A 17,770-nucleotide genomic window follows, 5' to 3' on the forward strand; every position below is an offset into this window, starting at 1 on the left:
CCCTTCCTTCCTTCCTTCCTTCCTTCCTTCCTTCCTGCCCGCCCTTCCCATAGGACAGGCTCAGGGCGGGTTACATCATAAAAACAATCAACAGTAAAAAAAACCAGTTTAAAATAGGAATTTTATTTTAGCATATCTTCTGTTAGTCTTTTGAAGCCTGAATAGCCCAGACTAGCCCAAGCTTGTCAGAATTTGGGAGCTAAGCTGGGTTGACCACAGATGGTATTTGGATGGGAGAGCAGCAAGGAAGCCCAGGGTTCAGGGTTGCTGAGCAGAGGCAGGAAATGGGAAACCACCTCTGCTCATGGCTTGCCTTGAAAACCCTGCTTTGGGGGTGGGGAATCGCCATAAGTTAGTTGCAACTTGACAGCACTTCAGTATTATTATATTAGTCTTTACATTTCCCACCTTGTGTGGACAGGGTGAGTTAGAAGGTTTGAACCCTAATTTAGATGTGTGTATGATATCTGTGTTGTGTAAAGTGCCATCAAGACACAGTCAAAACATGGTGACCCTGTAGAGTCTGCAAGGTGAGAGACCAACACAGAGGGTTTGCCATTGCCTTCCTCTGTATATTGACCTTGGAATTCCATGGTGGGCTGCCCTGCTTAGCTTCTGAGATCTGATGAGACTGGGCTAGTCAGGGCTTATGTGGTGTTTTTCCACTCAGGCTGGCCAGGGGTCCATTCAGCCTGAGTGCTGTCCTTGCTTGCTTCAGGGCCTCAAGCAGGGCTCTTTCCCAGCCCAGCCGCCTGAACGCCTTGTTACCTGGTAAAGTTGGTGTTTGAACACAAGACTTTCTGCCCGTGAAGCCTGTGCTCTGCCACGGAGCTGTGGTTTTTTTCTTTCTCAGACATATCACGGATGCCACGCTTTCCATTCTGAAAGGAGAGACTATTCCAGTTGATGTATTACAGATCAAGGTAACAATATTTTCTTAGCTACTCCTTTTTTCCCAATATTTTCTTAGCTACTCCTTTGGGGGGGGGTCATTCTTACCCCTGCCATTGTGGCTGCACCTCCAGTGTGTTTCTGCAGCTTCTGCAGAATCTGCAGCTCTCTAAATAATTCTTGAAAGCACCCCTAGGCCAGAGAGCAGGAAGTGAGGGCGGGACACTTATATCATGAGCTATTATAAAGGAAGTCCATCTCATTGGGTATTGAGTTTGGTGGCAATTCAAAATAAAGGTTGTGTGCACGTCAGCAGTGCTGGAGCTTCTGCTAGGGGTTATTCAGAAGGGTGGGCCTTTTGTTCTTTTTGTATGTACGAAGGCATAACCCTTTGTTCTAGAAAGTCCTATTGGGGATAACTCAGAGGTCTTGGCCCATCTTCTTCCCATGAATGAAATCAGAGACTTGCCTGAGAGAAGGCCTCACTCCTACGATCTTTGTGTAAAAAGCTTCCCTTTTCAACAATCTTATATAGTGGGTTCTGCTCTGTATTCCTGGTTTTCAGCTACAGTTATCTGTACACACAAACACAGCCCTGAAGAGGTGCAATCAGACCTACTCAACGAAACATTAATCTGTTCTTTCTGTTAGAGTAAGGCAGCATTTAGTGGTTGGTGTTTTGTTCAGCCCTCTTTTAGGTCTGTTGTGACTGGAGTGGTGATGGGAAGTTAGTATAATTAGTGGACTGCTTGCAATCAAATGTTGCTTCTTTTTTTTTCCTGTGCAGGGAAACAAAGACCAGCCTGTGTTTGCCGTAACGGGGCTGAGATGGGGCGCTTACCGAGATGCTGGGGCAAAAGTCAGCAAGTAAAGGCATTCAGCGTTGCTTTCCTGCTGTGTTCTTTTTTGCTCCTGTGTTGGCACTTGCTGCTGTTCTCATCTGTCTCTGTCTCAAACAATATCTTTCAGGTTTTTCTGTACTGTGGCAGGATTAGTATGAGATGCTCTCTAAAGGCCAGAAGGAGTTGGCTGATAGCACAGAAACCAATAGGTTGTGCATTCTTCTCTTAGTGGCAGTGACTTGGGTTTGACACTGCAGCAAGCTGCTTCTCCCCTGCCTGGGCTCCATAAGCAAACTTGAGTATAGGTGTGCAAAACCCTAGCCAAACTGCGGCTCAGGAGCCACATGTGGCTCTTTCACACATATTGTGCGGCTCTTGAAGCTCCCATCATCCTGTTGACCAGTTTGGAGAAGGCATTCTCTTCTCCAAGCAAAGCCAGCTAGCAGCTTAGAGAATGCATTTAAAGTTAAAGTTGTTTCTTTCCACCTCTCTCTCCCTCCTGGCTCTCAAACATCTGATGTTCATGTCTTGTGGCTCTTATGTTAAGCTAGTTTGGCCACCCCTGGGTTGGGGGCTCTTTGACAATTGTCTTAGAGTCTAGTTTCCAGTGAGTCTACAGCAGGGGTGGCCAAACTGTGGCTTGGGGGCCTCATGTGGCTCTTTCACACATACTGTGTGTCTCTTGAAGCCCCACTACCCCATTGACCAGCAGCCTGGAGAATGCACTTAAAGTTAAAGCTGCTTTCTTTCCACATCTCTCTCCCCCACCTATTTGCTTCCTTCCTTCCTTTCTACTCCCAAACATCTGACATTCATGTCTTGTGGCTCTCAAACATCTGACATTTATTCTGTGTGGCTCTTATGTTATGCAAGTTTGGCCACCCTGGCCCTAATGGGTCCACTCTGTTAGTGTCCTCCATGAGACACCATAGAACAAATCAGGGGTTCCCAGTGTGGTGCCTATGGATGCCACGACACCTGCCCTGGCACTCACCAAGTGCCTTTGGAAAGTGGGTGGGGCTAAGTGGGGTTTTTTTTTTGTCCAACAGGCCTTCTGTCTGTGTAGACTAAAACCAGAAAACACCAAATATCTTCCTTTCTGGAAGAGTGTGTAATTAATATTATAGAGGTTGTACGGCACTGAATAAAGACGTGTTCAAATATTATAAACAATTTGTACTGGATATGTAGGCATTAGGAATTCTAACATAAAGGGTTGAGTTGTTTATATGTGCATCTCTTGATAACCATATTTACTGAAATGAGAAGTATCGTGGTCAAAATTCCATTGAGAACTTATCTTTATGCACACTTGGAGAATCCATATTTACATATATTTGAACGTTGAGTGTTAAATACTAATTCCTTGGAAATCTGGAGTTTACTTTGGTGTTTTAATATATGGATACCTGTTGTATTTATTGGCACTAGTGTGTACATTACAGAACTTCATTTCCTGGTGATATAGATTTATTGTTGTTTAATATTATAAGTGCTTTAGTGCACTCAAGTATTGTTTTAATTGAGAAAGGGGGATATTTGTTGTTTTCCGGTTGCTTCGTTTTTCTCACTGTCCCTGTTTTTTTCTTGTGTAGACTAAAAAGCATCCCATTAAACAGAACTACTGTAGAGTTATATATAATCTTGTATCCTGATGTTTTGTGGCTGGCTTCCACCTCCAGCAGCCATTTGATGATGGCTCCACCTACTGTGGCAGCCATTTTGTGGTTGTGCTCATCATCCTTTGTCAGAATTCCAAAAATGCCCACAGGTGCAGAAAGGTTGGGGAACCCAAGAATAGATTTTCTTTCCCTCCTAAGGTGACCCAAGGCACAGAGAGTTACCAAGAGTCTGGATTAGTTCTCTGGTCTGTGTGTACTAGCATGGAAGCCAGTTGAAGCTTTAGTAGAAACTGCACCAATAATTCCTTTTCCTTTTCCAGGTACTGGTACCTTGGGCCTCTGAAAACGAAAGCAGCCCACTTTTTCAATACGTTAAAGGTAAAAGTGCTTCACTGAGTTGCTTTGGTGTAGTGGCATTGGGAGGAAGGTGAATTGCCATATGGGTGAATTATCCCTTGCATGGTCCAGTTGCAGAATGCAGTGCTCTGCCTTCATGAGGTCCCTCCCAGTTTCAGCTCTCCGCGTTTCCAGTAGATAGGATTGTCTTACTCTCGAAGGCCGCTGCCAATCAGTAGAGATGATTCTGGGCTACAGGGACCAATGACTTGCCTTGATACAAGGCAGTTTCATGTGTTTCTGTCACGTTTAACCAATGCTGCAATTTGTGTTGTTTGCAGAAGGGAATGTAGCCATAACATCAGCACCGGGCTGATCTGAAACCCATTTGACAGTCAGGCAGCAGAAACAGTTCATCTTGAAACACCTCGTCCTGGATTGCAGCTGAAATAGGACTGCAATGCCAGAAGCTGCTAGAATGTAGCAGAAGGGTGAAGAGATGCTGCTTGCAGCAGAGACCCATAGAAGCAACTTCCTCCCGAGCAGCACTCTCTTGTGGTTTTGTTATGCTAATGCTGCGTCCTGAGATTTATTCAATTGACGTAAGCAGTGCCTATAAATAGAGCCTACAGGACTGTTGATAATCTGCCTCTTACACTCAGCCTGCCTTCTGTCACAAAATGAGCAGAAAGGTTAATTGCTCTAGTTTTAAAGTTCTCAAGTACTGAAGGATTTGACATATGTTAAAGGGGCTACATTTCCCTCCCCCCTCCCCCGTTTCACACCTCTCCCGATTCCCCAAACAGATAATATACCGTGTAACCTTCCGCTGAAATGCTGCAGCATCAATCACTTAACAGCAGGCTTTATTAGACCAACAAGTGCAAAGTCTCCCGCTGGTGGCCACAGCTTTCGTGAGAGGCTTTTGGGGGAGAATGCTAATTGTGGTTATGTACTCTCTCCTCCCACTGTTCAGCCAACAACTCACAACACTGATCAAACCGTAAAGTTATTTATGAAGTAAACGGAGCAGATTACTTATATCTCTGGCTGTATATGCCCAACCTTTAAAGAGTTCTTATATTCCACTATATCCTCGCAACAGCCTTATTGGGTGAGTGTTGGAAACAGAGGAACGGGGCCACAGTAGGCTCAGTGGGGATTGAACCCCTCTGAGGTCATTCTAGTTCAACACTTTAACCACTAAGCAACACTAAGCTTTCTATCTGTGTCAGCTACAGTGGCCAGTTATCATTTAGCAATGTATAATGACTGCACTTGTATTTATTGGTCTGAGAAATCTATGTACTGCCTCTCCAAAAAAAACGCTGGACTAGTGTCCTGTGGCATTGAGTTCCACAGGACAACTATGCAAAGCTTGACTATAAAAAGGCTGATTATATATCCCTTTTACTGATGCAAGTGGTAATGGTGACCCTCATGACCTTCCCTGAAACCTTTGCTATTTCACATTTTGTGTTCTGTGGCAGGGGTACCGTACTCTTTGCTAGAGGCTGTGTTTTGTGGTGATCACAGTGGTTCTAAGGGCCAAGCTAGAAATTTGGTGCGTCTTGGAAAGCCAGAGAGTTTCAAAGTACCAGCACCACTTGCAAGGCAGACGTGGGATTAATTCAAACTTTTCAGTTGAGCACCATTTTTTTCCTGGCAGCTTTCTCCCACGGAAACTTTCCCCTTCCCGAGGTTCCCAGACAAGTGCTTTGCTGCATGATGGTGGGGAGAAAAGGCTGAGGCAGGAAGAAGTTGCCATCAGTGGAAAAGTCAAGCACCCCCTTCCTCTGTCCAGTGGTTCTGCCCTGTAAATAATGGCCTCTGCGTTGCAGGTGTTTGGTGGCAGCCGTCAATCTCCTTTACCTTCCTCTCTTAGACCCACATAGTCTTCTTAATGTCTCAGCCTAGCCATTAGATGCCCTGTCAAATGGGTCTTTTGTTTTCCTTTCCTGGTCAAACTTCCAGGGCTGGCCTCAGAAGCATCCAGCCTCCCTTGCCTATTTGGGCCCAACTCCAAGGCCTCCAGAAGAGCCAGAACAGAAGACCAGCAGACCACCTTTATATATCAGGCTTTACAAAAGGCTCTCACAATACTGGGCACCGACTGTCAAAGGTAAGCAGATGTGTGGAGATCACCCTCTCTGTTAGAAGAGCTCTTTCTCCCCCCTGTGCCTATATAACGTCTTTTGCCTTGAAAACCGTAGGAGGTAGCCATATGTCAGCTGTTATTTGACGGCAGTTTTCAACACTAGCTTGCCCTGCTTTCTTGTATCCCTGAGCATTAAAGATGGATGAAATGAAGCCTTGTGGGGTAGCTAAAAAGAGAACAATCTTGACCTTTGCTAGCATTCACATAATATTGCCTTGTTGTCACTTTCTGCTCAATGGTATCTTTCCTCTTGGACCTTAGAAATCCCCAAGGAGGTGACCCCTGAGGCCTGGCAAGAAACGCAGCTGTCTGCGATTGAATTCTCCATCACCACTCAAAACAGATGCCTTGACCTGAAAGTAAGAGCGCAAATATATAAGAATCCTCATAAACTATCTTTCCCATTCAGAGAAGCTGCTGCTTTTTAGAACTTTTCTTCAGTTTTCTTGAAGGGAGGGTGATTAACCACTGGGCCAAGAAGAAATGTCTTCTTTCAGGCATGTTGTAACCTGAAAATAACTTTGGCCTAGTGCCTCTGGTCTTGAATGAAAATGACAACAATGTCTGTGCTTGTGTGTGTTTCCCTTTAAAATGCACTGGGTGACAGTTGTGGGCATTTCAGAATGTGTGAGCCAGAGGGGGGAAAAAAAATGATGTTTAAACTTGTTAGGCATATTTTGTCCTCAGGTATTTGTGCGTTTTGCTATTCCATGAGACAAAGCAGTACATTCTTAAGTGGAGAGCTGAACTTTTTGAAATTCTTTTATTTTCTCTTTCTTGCAAAAGCAAAGTCCTAATCCCAATGGTTACAGAAATATCCTTATAAAGTGTGAGGAAGACTATCCGATATATATTAAGATATTGGATTTATACCCCACCCTATACTCTGAATCTCAGAGCGACTTACAATCTCCTTTACCTTCCTCTCCCACAACATACACCCTGTGAGGTAGGTGCGGCTGAGAGAGCTCTCACAGAAGCTGCCCTTTCAAGGACAATTCCTGCGAAAGCTATGGCTGACCCAAAGCCTTCCAGCAGCTGCAAGTGGAGGAGTGGGGAATCAAACCTGGTTCTCCCAGATAAGAGTCTGCACACTTAACCAGTACACCAAACTGGAAGCCAAAGAGTTGGCTGACTAAAACTGCTGCTGCCTGGTGGAAGTGGCTTTGGTGTCCCACACAGTGCCTTTTCCTGCTCTGTAAGAAACACTCTCACAGCCACATTCTGCGCTAGTTGTAATGTCTGGATGTTTTTGGAGAGCAGCCCCATTTAGAACATACAACAATAGTCTAATCTAGATTTCCTCATGTCTAGCCTTGGTCAGACTCTGGGCTTTCTCGAGTAGGTTCACCTGTAGTTTTCTTGACTTAAACCTGCCTTCAGCTCAGTGTTTTAAACCCTGTGCTCTGTCTCTACTCACTTGTCCCTCTTTGACTTAAAGCAGGGGTGGGGAACCTCTGGTTCGCGGAGATCCCTCAGACTGGCCCACAGCAGCCTCCCCGGGCCCGGCTGGCCCATGAAGATCTCTGGGCCGTGCTGTGCACCGGCCTCCCGGGTCCAGCTGACCGGCGATGATCGCAGGGCTGTACACCAGCCTCCCCATTCCCAGCTGGCTGGTGGTGATCCCTGTGGCGTGTGTTGCGATTCTCTCTGGCCAACTGGGCCCTGGGAGGCTGGCGCGCAGCCTGGAGATCGCTGGCGGCTGAGCAGGAAGGTTGGCCTCCCCATCCAGCCAGCGGTGATCTCCGGGCTGCGTGCTAGTCTCCCCTTCCAGCCAGCACCAATCTCTGGGCTGTGTGCTGGCCTCCCCACCCAGCTGGCCAGCAGGAATCACTGGGCTGCGGGGGTCACTGGGCTGGGTGGGCCAGGCTGCATAGCAGCCTCCCCATGGTGGTTGGTTGGCTGGCGGGGTGGTGATGGTCATGTTTTTGTTTCTCTTTCATGCTTTTGTTCCCCCTTTTTGTTTCCCTTTATTTTATTTTCTTCCCCCACCAATTCTTTATTTCCCTTTATTTCCATTCCCCCCTTTCTTTATTTCCTTTAATTCCTTTTCTCCCCTCTCATTTCTTTATCTCCCTTTATTTCTCTCTCTTTCTGTCTCTGGAGCCTGAGTGGTGGGTGTTGTGAAGGACGATTGGTGGGGTATTTGGGTGCCTTGGGTCTGGTGGGAGCAGCTGCAGTTTCTGCGTGAAGGGAGGGAAGGAGAGGTGGCAGGGGTGGGGGGTGGGAGCCAGCTTCCACCAATTCAACTTCCACTTGATTATTCCAGTTGGGGGCCCTAATATGCTAATATCAGGGGTGTGGCCTAATATGCTAATGAGTTCCTGCTGCCCGCGAATGATATTATAAGTTTCTAAGTGGCCCTTGGCAGAAAAAGGTTCCCCACCCCTGACTTAAAGGATGAGTGAGATACATAAAGAAAAGATGTAAGTAGCTGCTTTGGTCCAAGGCAAATCTAAATAGCAAAAGTCATGTAAATATTCCTTATCAAGACCAGCCAAATGACACGACAAATTGTGCAAGGTTTGGACTTTTCATCAGGCTAGGTGTTCAACACACAGAAATATGGAGATGTGAGGGAGGAAAAGATCTTTTAGGCCATGGTCTTAAGGCCATCTATGAGGAACAGAAGGCTGTCCTACCCTGAGAAGTAGAACAGTTGCTCTGCTGTTTTCACACCTGAGTGTATGGGGGTGCTACTCCAGCATCTAGTCTGCTTTCAGCAGAGGGGTGGAGGGTTAGGAAAAAACAAACCTAAACCTCTCAGGAGCTGGGAACTGAGGGCTGCCTGAAGGAGAGCGCAGACCAAAATGGGGGGATTGTCTCAGCAAAAGAGCAGACAATTTTATGTGCAGCTCTGCCTGGTAGTGTGGCAGAGTGGCTTAACTCTACCAAAAGGCAATGGAGTTATGAGGACTGTCTGTGGTTATGAGCTGACCTGGTAACTTCAAGCTTTAAAGGGAATTCACCACATAACATGCACATAAATGAATCTTCATTACAGTTTTATTAAACCTCCTGCTTCAGTGATCTTATGTACTTTTCAGGCTCAGTAAAACATTTCCCTCACATCCGTTACCCAAAGCCTTTACACTTGCTGCCTTGAGGACATTGTTGAGTGAAGAGAAGGTTTATATGTACCACAAAATCAAGCAAGTTTTTCAGATTTATCAGAGAGATGGTGCTGGTCCCCTCGGTTTCAAGAACAAGCCTGTCACCCTGTCTTCCTCAAAATGCCATGGGAGTAACTTGATAATTTGATACTAGCCACAGCCTGCATCCCCTGAAATCAGCTGAGCCTTTTGTTGAAGAAGCAAAGAGGCTTTAAGATTGTGGCCTGGATGATCTTTTTTCCTGTCCCCCCTCCTCCCACTTTTTTAAAAAAACATCCAGTCTGATGAAGAGTTCCAGAGAATTCATAATCTTGCACGCTGTGTTGTCATTTTGGTTGCTTTTCATTGGATGTTTGAAAGGCATGATAAACTCTTCCTCAGCATACTGTGTTTTCTCCACAATAAGCTAATTGGCTAAAGGTTTTAATGGGAATAAGCCATTTCTTCCCCTCTTCAGAACTAATGGTGTTCTTGCTTGTGAGGGCTTTGTTATGGTTCATAAAGAGCTGGTGTCTTTTGATTGCTTTCATGTGGAATGGGAGTGTAAAAAGGCATCATGAATGTTAATGCAAAAAATTAATCTTCTGAGTTAGTCTTTGGTATACAGAGATAATGAATAAGGAATTGCGCATGCATGTGAGAATTTGCTTGGTATATAGACTTTAACATGACAGTATCCATTTAAAGCACACACAGGAACTGTTCTCTTTATAGCACTCTTGTCAGTAAATATTATTTTTTCCCCAGGAATGATAGAAACTGATTTTTGTTGTTGTTCAGAGGCACAAGCTTGGTCATGTAAATATTTCTTTGAAAGGCAAATGAGACAGTGTAGATATAAGTATTGATTTATTCTCTTTCTAAAAATTTCTTACAGCGCACTGAAGACTTCATGAATATTTGCATTGAGCCTGATACAATCAGTAAGGGAGAATACATAAAAAGAGGGTGAGTAGGGGTTTGTTATCCCTCATCATAGTTCTAACAGGCCTTGGCAATTTTTTTTAGGCTCTAAGGAAGCAACTAAAAAATATAGGAGTCAGACTCATTATTCAGCTTTCAAGGATTTGTATTTTAGTCAGGCCTCATTTTGGCAGAAGCTCACAGGAGCCTCTAAATTTTATTGTGCTCTTTCTTTTTCTCCCCCCCCCCCCCAATACTTGCTTCTGGGCTCCATTGTTCATCCCCCCTGTGAGAATTTTGCTGAACTCTTTGACAAACTTTCTAATATTTTTCCCCACAAAAAAATGGGAAAATAACCAAAACATGTAAAGCAGACAGATGGAAATCTTCATCATGCCACTGAGTCCACATAGGAGAAAGTAATTTTAAAAATATGATGGGTGTAAGGCTTTATTATGATCAGGGCTTTTTTTGTAGAAAAAGCCAGCAGGAACTCATTTGCATATTAGGCCACACACCCTGACACCGAGCCAGCCGGAACTGCGTTCCTGTGCGTTCCTGCTCAAAAAAAAAGCCCTGGTTATGACAGTTATAATTCAAGAAGCATTTTAAGGTAGATGCTGAGCTGATATAATTTAGTACACCTTCTGGTGAAGTCGGGGCTGTGTGGCATATGCAAATCAGTTCTGCTAATGAGCTCCGGGACCTCTTTTTCTACAAAATGACCCCTGATTTTAGTGGCCATTTTTTCTAGTTACCAGTGCCATTAAAAAAATCTAATCCCAAGCTCATCACTGTTTGTTATCATCAATGCAACACAGCTAACTTCTAAAGCTAACTTAACTTCTCCATAATTTCATTATTGATCCATCTAATTGCATATTGGTTTCAGTATAGAAAGCAATGAGTTAAGAAATGAATTCATCCACCACCATTAAAGGATGTGAAGTTAAAACAGAAACAAGCAATGGCAAGAACTTCATGCGCGTCCCTTTTTGTACCTTACAACAAAATGTATTCCTGTGTGAAACAATAAGTTAGCTGTGTAGTTCTGAGGATTGCTGAGCGACATTACAGTAAAATCATTGCCACTGTGTGGCACAATGAAATTTCTAGGCCCCATTGTGACCTGGCACCTGGGATTTGTTGAACCCTAAGTTATAGGATTTTTTACACTTAATAGGTAGTTAAGAATTGTAGAAAGTTGTGACTGAATTATATTGTTACTTAAGAGGTGAACATCACGGATATACTCAGACAGATGCCCCTGGTTGAGATAAGATCTTGTGTTTGAGATTCTATCAGCAGGCCAGGTTTGGAGCACAAAGAGGTGGGTGCCCTCCCCCACACTATTATGGCTCTCTTCCCATTATGAACCTGTCAGATTTTTTAGGTACAAGCAGTTTTTGGAAGCTGCAGTGCTGTGTTGTTTTGGCTGGCCACTGGGACTGAGGTTAAATCCAAAAGGGATAAAGGAAATGTGTTGGGTTTGGGAGAGGTATGGCTGATTTATTTTACTGGAGGTGGGCTTTGTTGTCCAACATGAATCTTCAGGAAGGAATGGCATGCGTGATATTACCTGCAAGTTTTCTGTTGTGGTGAACATGCATTTCAGAATATGGTGGCCGTTTTGCTGTCACAAGTTGGAAAAATCCTTCTGCTCTCCAAATGGAAAGGCAGTAGCTTCCAAGCCATGACAGATAAAAGAATTAATGGCTTTGGTGCCTGATGCATTTCTAGATGATTTGGTGCTCTGATCTTGCCTTCTCTGAATCAAGCCCTGCCAGGAGTGTATAGTTGTGTTTAACTCTCTGTGATGAACTGTCACCACTGTCAGTGGAAGTATGGTTCTTTGAGGAAATTGAAAGCAGCACACAGGCATCTGTAGTTATCAATACACAACAATATTTGGGTGTGGAGGCTCACTCATGTCCCATAGGAGTTATAACCATGGCTGGGGTGCCTAAATGGTTCATGCTAGGAGTTAATAGTGGCAATGCTCAGCAAATGGTTCCATTACCACAAATGATGGCAGTATGCAAAAGTGCTGGGGAAGAAGGATGCAATGTCACATCTTCAGTGGATGGTGCATAGTAAATCCCCCAATCTGACATTATTTGGAGACCCCTCCCATTCAGTTCCAAAGCAATGATGCCCACAATCACATGGGACTCTGACCACAGACTTTTTTCAATGGCTTTGTCTCCCAAGTGACTTTCTCCCTTTGCACAAAATGGCAGTGAGAATCCTGTATTGCGGAAGGGTCAACTTCTCTACATCGAGAAGTAGAGTGCTCTCAGTGAATTCTTCAGAGACTTCATATGGGGAGCTTTCAGAGACAGAGAATACCAAGAAGCAGCAACTTTTGCTGGAATGCAGGCAGTTGTAAAGAATGTGGCCCTTTCCAGCTCTGGCCTCAAATGCCATAGATAGGAGGGGGAGAGAAGCAAACAGCAGAGAAGTGATGCAGTGCAGATCTCTGGAGAGATTAAATTTAGAAAGGAAATGGTCAGGGATTAGCCAGTGAAGGCCTCTGCGGAGGCACAGTAGGTATAAATGCTCACTAAAGAAAACCATCAGAAGGCAGTTCCCATGAGACCTGGATCAGGCAGTAACATCTGTTTCTTGTGGCTCGCCTTCCCTTTCCCAAAATGCCTCTGGAATGAGCACTAAATGGGGCCAGAAGACTCTCTAGTGGATGACTGTAAGATCATGCAGGGAGTTCTGTTAACATTCAGCTGTTCCAGGTTACTTCTTCTAGGCCAGGGTCCCAAGACAGGGATGTGTTTCTGTAGCAAGAGCTTTGCTTGCTCTTTTTGTCACAGCACTCTACCTGTTTCCAAAAAAGGCCAGTTTGAAAGGTGGTGTTTTCCATCAAAGCAGCAAGTCAGACTCTTCCTATATGGACAATTCTCTTCCTTGTGTATATGTCCCTTAGAAATCCATTTTAGTGAAGACTTTTTAAGATGGTATCATGATATCCCAGAGCTTGCTTTCTGCCCAATGAGCCCAGTTGTAGTCTTCTAACAGCCCTATAGGTAGGTTAGGCTGAGAGTGACCAGATAAAGGCCAGCGGGTGAATGTCATGACCAAGACCTCACAATGTCATATTCTAGAGTAGCCACAACAGAGGGATCTCACTTGAATTGTGCTGCTTTACTGGGGAGGTCAGGTATTTGCTCACCTCAGACATCTTGTCCAGTTGAAGAACTCTAAGTTGGGATTTGTACTTGGGTCTCCCCTGGTCAAAGTCCAGTGCTCCAGTTACTCTGGCCTGGCTCTAGGAGCCTTCATTCTCACCAGTGTAAGACCAGTCAGCCAACAGTAGTGGTTCAAGTGCCTCATGGCATATTGGTTTGCGATTCAGCCACAAACTATGAACTGAACCACAAAAATGCAGTTCATGCCCATTCCTACTCCAGATATCACTTTCTCTAGTCCGCCATGCTCTTGAGCATCTCTGTCAATTTGGGGCTACTTCACTAGTTACTTTTTCTACAACAGAGGCTGATCTATGGGGAAATGATGTGTCTTGATGTATTTTGGTTTTATTTACTGAACAATGATATAGCCCAGTGTACCCTGCTTCCCTAGCACTTTGAAGCATTTGACCAACATTATTACAATTGCTTTGCCACTGTCTAAGTTCTTAAAGCAGTTCCCTGGTGGACCAATGCTGATCTTGGCTTCCTGTTCAATTAGCTGTGAGTTCTCATCTAAAGATGCTCTTGCCCAGAGCCTTTCAGGAAGGGTTTCTCAAGGATGCCAGTAACTCAGAGTGCCTGGAGGAGGGTCATGGCTTTCTGTGTATGGCTTGTCAAGGTAGGCCAGAGAGCAACCAGTTAGAAACAGCATCTGTATCTCAGATTTCCCCTGGATTGGTAGTTATCAGGTGAGGCCTACAAACTGTTGAGAAGATGAAAACTGACCCCACAGCCTGATTGGTGTTGGTTCTTGCGGTTTCTTTTCAAACACTCCTGTAAACTCTTACTTTTTGCCTCTTTGTTTTGAACAGAACCCAGAAGATGCAGGACCCTCACTTATGTCCAGAAGGAAGCCAGTGTCTTCAGGCCAGCCGGTGTATCTTACAGCTTCCAGAGGTGAGAAATTGGAAAAAAGCTTAGCTTCAGTTTCTTTCAGGTAATAGAAGACTTGATGCTCACAGAGTTGGGTCATGTATTCCACCTTGGGAAGGAGAGCTGGCTTTCCTGAGAAGCTCTTTTCAGAATAACGGGCCTGCCCTGTTATGTCTCCAAGGGATCCAAGTGAACAGCCAGTTCAGTGAATTGGATAGGGTGTTGGTCGCTAGGATCTGGGAAACTCAAGTTCAGATCCCTACTCTGCCAAGCTCATTGGGTGACTTTGGGACAATCTTGTGTTCTCAGCCTGACCTTCCTCAAAGGGTACCCTGAGAATAAGATGGAGAACAATGTAAGCCACTTTATGAAATAAGTAACCATATTAACAATAGATGGCAAACAGCCCTGATAGTGCTGGAAAGTGCTGTCAATTCACAGTCACCTTATGGTGACCCTGTAGAGTTTTCAAGGCAAGAGACATTCATGGGTGCTTTGCCATTGCCTTCCTCTGTCTTGCAACTCTGGACTTCCTTCATGGTCCTCCCATCCAAGTATTAACAATGGCTGACCCTGCTTAGCTTCAGAGATCTGATGAGACAAAGCTAACCTAGGAGTGTTGTCTGACCGTGGGTGGGAGGACCATGAAAGCCATTTGTAAGCTGTCATGTTACTGTGCCAAATCCCATTCATATGCTAGGAAGCTGCAGATTGCTATGGCTTTTTCACTATATATTCATACTGAAATAGATGCCTGAATCGACATCATACACCGTAATCTACTTTCCCAACATATCTACTGTTTTCTTTCCATGCAGAAAATTCATGATGTTACCATACCTAAGAAACTCATATTGAAAAACTGCTCCTGAATTTCTCAGGCATCCACTATCTTTCCCTAGATAGTTAATGCTTATTTAATTCTTCTTATAGCATGCTTTTAAATGGGGGGGCATTCTTACTGCAAATAAGCAACTTGCGGTTTGCATGGCAGGCTGGACACGCTGCTTTTTCTGTGCACATTCATGGAGGTATCAGTGACTTTGGCCATGATGGCTAAATAGAACTTCAGCAGGCAGAAGCTTTAGGCCGCTAACACAAGTTGTTGGTGGCAGACAGAGGCTGTCGCTATTTTGCCCTGCTTTTTTAAGCTGAATATCTGGTTGGTTGTTGTAGGAAAGATGATGCTGGACTTAGTAGATCATTGTTCTAAACTGGAAAGATTCTTCTTAAATGTGTAAAGCACGAAGGAACGAGAGCCATCTGTGGCTCCTTGGCCTGAATGCCTGTTAAGTGTTGCTCATCTGTTTCTGCTATATATGCAGAAGGGGCAGCAAAATGAAGTATGAAACCAAATCGGCTTGTATTCTTTTGAGTGATGTGATTCCCATCCTCCACCCCCAGGTTATGAACAAAGTTTTGCATAGTCACAGTAGTCCATGGCCCCCACTCCTTCAGCTTCTTGCACACAGGGGAGAGACTATTTCATGGTACCATAGAGAAGGTGAAAAAGTGAGAAATGAAGTGTTTGATAGGAGAGCACCTTGAAGGGAGTCTGTGAGCAGCAGCATTACACAGAATGAGGTGTGTGACCATATTTCATGGTTTGTCCTGGTATATCCTATTGGAGGGGGCAGCTACTCAGACCAGTCCCTCAGGCAGCATATCTGGGTCAGTTTTGCTGTTTGCAACTGGTAACAGCAACTCTCTCCATTCTCTTTCAAGGATACAGGAGGCTCCTTGGCTATAGACAACGAGGAGTACGAAGCCATGCCCGTAGAAGTCAGGCTGTTACCCAGGAAGCTCCAGTTCTACTGTGACTCCAGGAAAAAAGAGCAAATGCTTCAAAGCACATCGTAGCCAAAGCAAATGTCACTTGTTGTCACAAGAGATTTTTTTTTGTTAAGATGAATGTACTTAAAACAATGCTAAGCAACAGCTGAAAAGTTTACACCCTCTTTCCGAAGCAGTGAAAGCAGTTGAAGTCTGGTTGTGCACAACCAGCTATCAGGCTTCTAGGTTTGTCTTACTAAATATGGCTGAAGGGAAAGAGATCAGAGATGACTGCAGCAGAACACAAGGCAGTTGCATGAACATCTTTTGAAACCTGACTGTCCAGTACTGTGTGAGGAAAGTTTTTTCCAGTGAAAGGGCTATTTGGACTTGTTTGGTATTACATAGTGTGTTTCCTTTGCTTGGATATCTGAAATGCATACACCCAACCTGTATTACCTTCTGAAATCTGCAGGTTATGCTGCAGTGATGCATACTTTTGTCTAGACAGAGTGAAATTCAGAGCCCTGTTACACTGATAGACAGATTATCTTCTAGTGTCTTCTTGCCTTCTGTGTCCGGCTCTGCGGGCAACGGTCTCCTATAACTCTGCCATCCAAGATGGTTTTAATGAGAGTTGAAACGAAGTTAGGACTTCACCCACCCAAGCTCGTATACTACTGTTGACTTCTTCTATAAAAGATAATGGTTTCAGCCAGATACAAGCAGCGCATGATTGGAACCCATGCTCCCACCCTAAAGGAAATTGTAACTGAGATATTGCAACATACCTTCTAAAAGGTTCTTGAGAACTATAGGCATTCATGTCATTATTCTTAAGAAGCTCTTAAAAGTTACTGCCTCCTGAGAAAAAAATCCTGGTTAATCTACCTTTAAGATCACGTTTAAGAGTGATGCATTGCATTCTAGGATAACAAATTACATCTTTGTCTTGTAAAGGTAAAAAAGTACTCAGAATAATTGGCAGAAGGAGCAGAGGGCAGTTGTGTTAAAAGTGAATTTTATTAGGGTAAAAAAGATTCTTATTTACATTAAACTTTTCCACACAGGCACATACATATAGTGCCTTCCCTCTAACTGGCAACCAAAGAATGTCACAGGAATTGCTTGTATCAATAAAGGAAAGTGCTTGGTCACAGCTTAGTGAGAAGAGTCTGGCTGCTGGGCAGATCATATTTATCCTTATTGGAGATATGAACCGGTCTTAAGCAGGCAAGTTCAAAGGACCACAATCCTTATAGGTTTATCAGATCAGCTGAAAATTGCAGCACCAACCAGGGAAATGTCACTTTTGACTGCTATACAGCAAATTCTTTGTCAAACAGGGGGGTGGGGCGGTGTGGAGAAGATGCCATCTCTGGAAAGCCAGCTTCTTAATTCTTAGAAGGGAATACAGACTAGTAAATATTTCTGACTTGTCAGCTATCACTAAACTGGTCCTTTCTTACACTGGATGAGAGCTTGTCTAATAAAGAAGGCTGCATTAAATGAAAAAAATAACCTCTTTATATTGGCTTTTAATGAGTTACGTACATATGTACGTGCATCTCGAGAGTGAAGGCTATTTCTTACTTTTTATGTATTGTATGATCCCCTCCTGTGCATCCATCACTTGATGGCTTGTATGTGTAGCCCACCCTGCTGTCATGGTGCTCCCTCAAGCAATCTACTTTTCACAGGAATAGGTTCCACACATTCAGTTGCCAATGATCAAGTGATTTCCATGCATTGTGGGAGCCTTCCTGTTGATACAAATTGCGCTTGCTAAAAGAACAACAACAAAGTAGTAATTTTGTGGGTCTTACAGGAGTCAAAGCAGATCTTTTTAGGTTTTCAATATTCCTATAGGGAACAAGAAAGAACATTCCTATAGGGAACAGAAAAGTGACTTTGGCAAGCCAGCTTTTTAAGAATAAAATGCTGGGCAACACACTATTTTGGTTCCATTGCTTAGCATTTACTTCTCAGACTAATGCACAGCAATGGGGACATCTGATTCATCACAACCTTCCCTTTAAGGCAACCCATGCAGCTG

General features: G+C 44.1%; 1 protein-coding gene across 1 annotated transcript in view; it reads left to right on the plus strand.

The window, feature by feature from the left end:
- Positions 1–17,232, plus strand: part of AGK (acylglycerol kinase) — a 52,209-nt gene extending 34,977 nt beyond the window's left edge. The window contains exons 8-15 of the mRNA XM_060245681.1: positions 854–923; positions 1,679–1,758; positions 3,676–3,733; positions 5,666–5,813; positions 6,111–6,208; positions 9,840–9,910; positions 13,881–13,965; positions 15,667–17,232. Coding sequence (XP_060101664.1) covers positions 854–923; positions 1,679–1,758; positions 3,676–3,733; positions 5,666–5,813; positions 6,111–6,208; positions 9,840–9,910; positions 13,881–13,965; positions 15,667–15,801 — 745 coding nt within the window. The 3' untranslated portion in view covers positions 15,802–17,232. The remainder of the gene's footprint in view (positions 1–853; positions 924–1,678; positions 1,759–3,675; positions 3,734–5,665; positions 5,814–6,110; positions 6,209–9,839; positions 9,911–13,880; positions 13,966–15,666) is intronic.
- The last annotated feature ends 538 nt before the right edge of the window (positions 17,233–17,770 follow it).

Source organism: Heteronotia binoei, chromosome 8 (assembly GCF_032191835.1).
Source record: "Heteronotia binoei isolate CCM8104 ecotype False Entrance Well chromosome 8, APGP_CSIRO_Hbin_v1, whole genome shotgun sequence".
Lineage (NCBI taxonomy): Eukaryota > Metazoa > Chordata > Lepidosauria > Squamata > Gekkonidae > Heteronotia > Heteronotia binoei.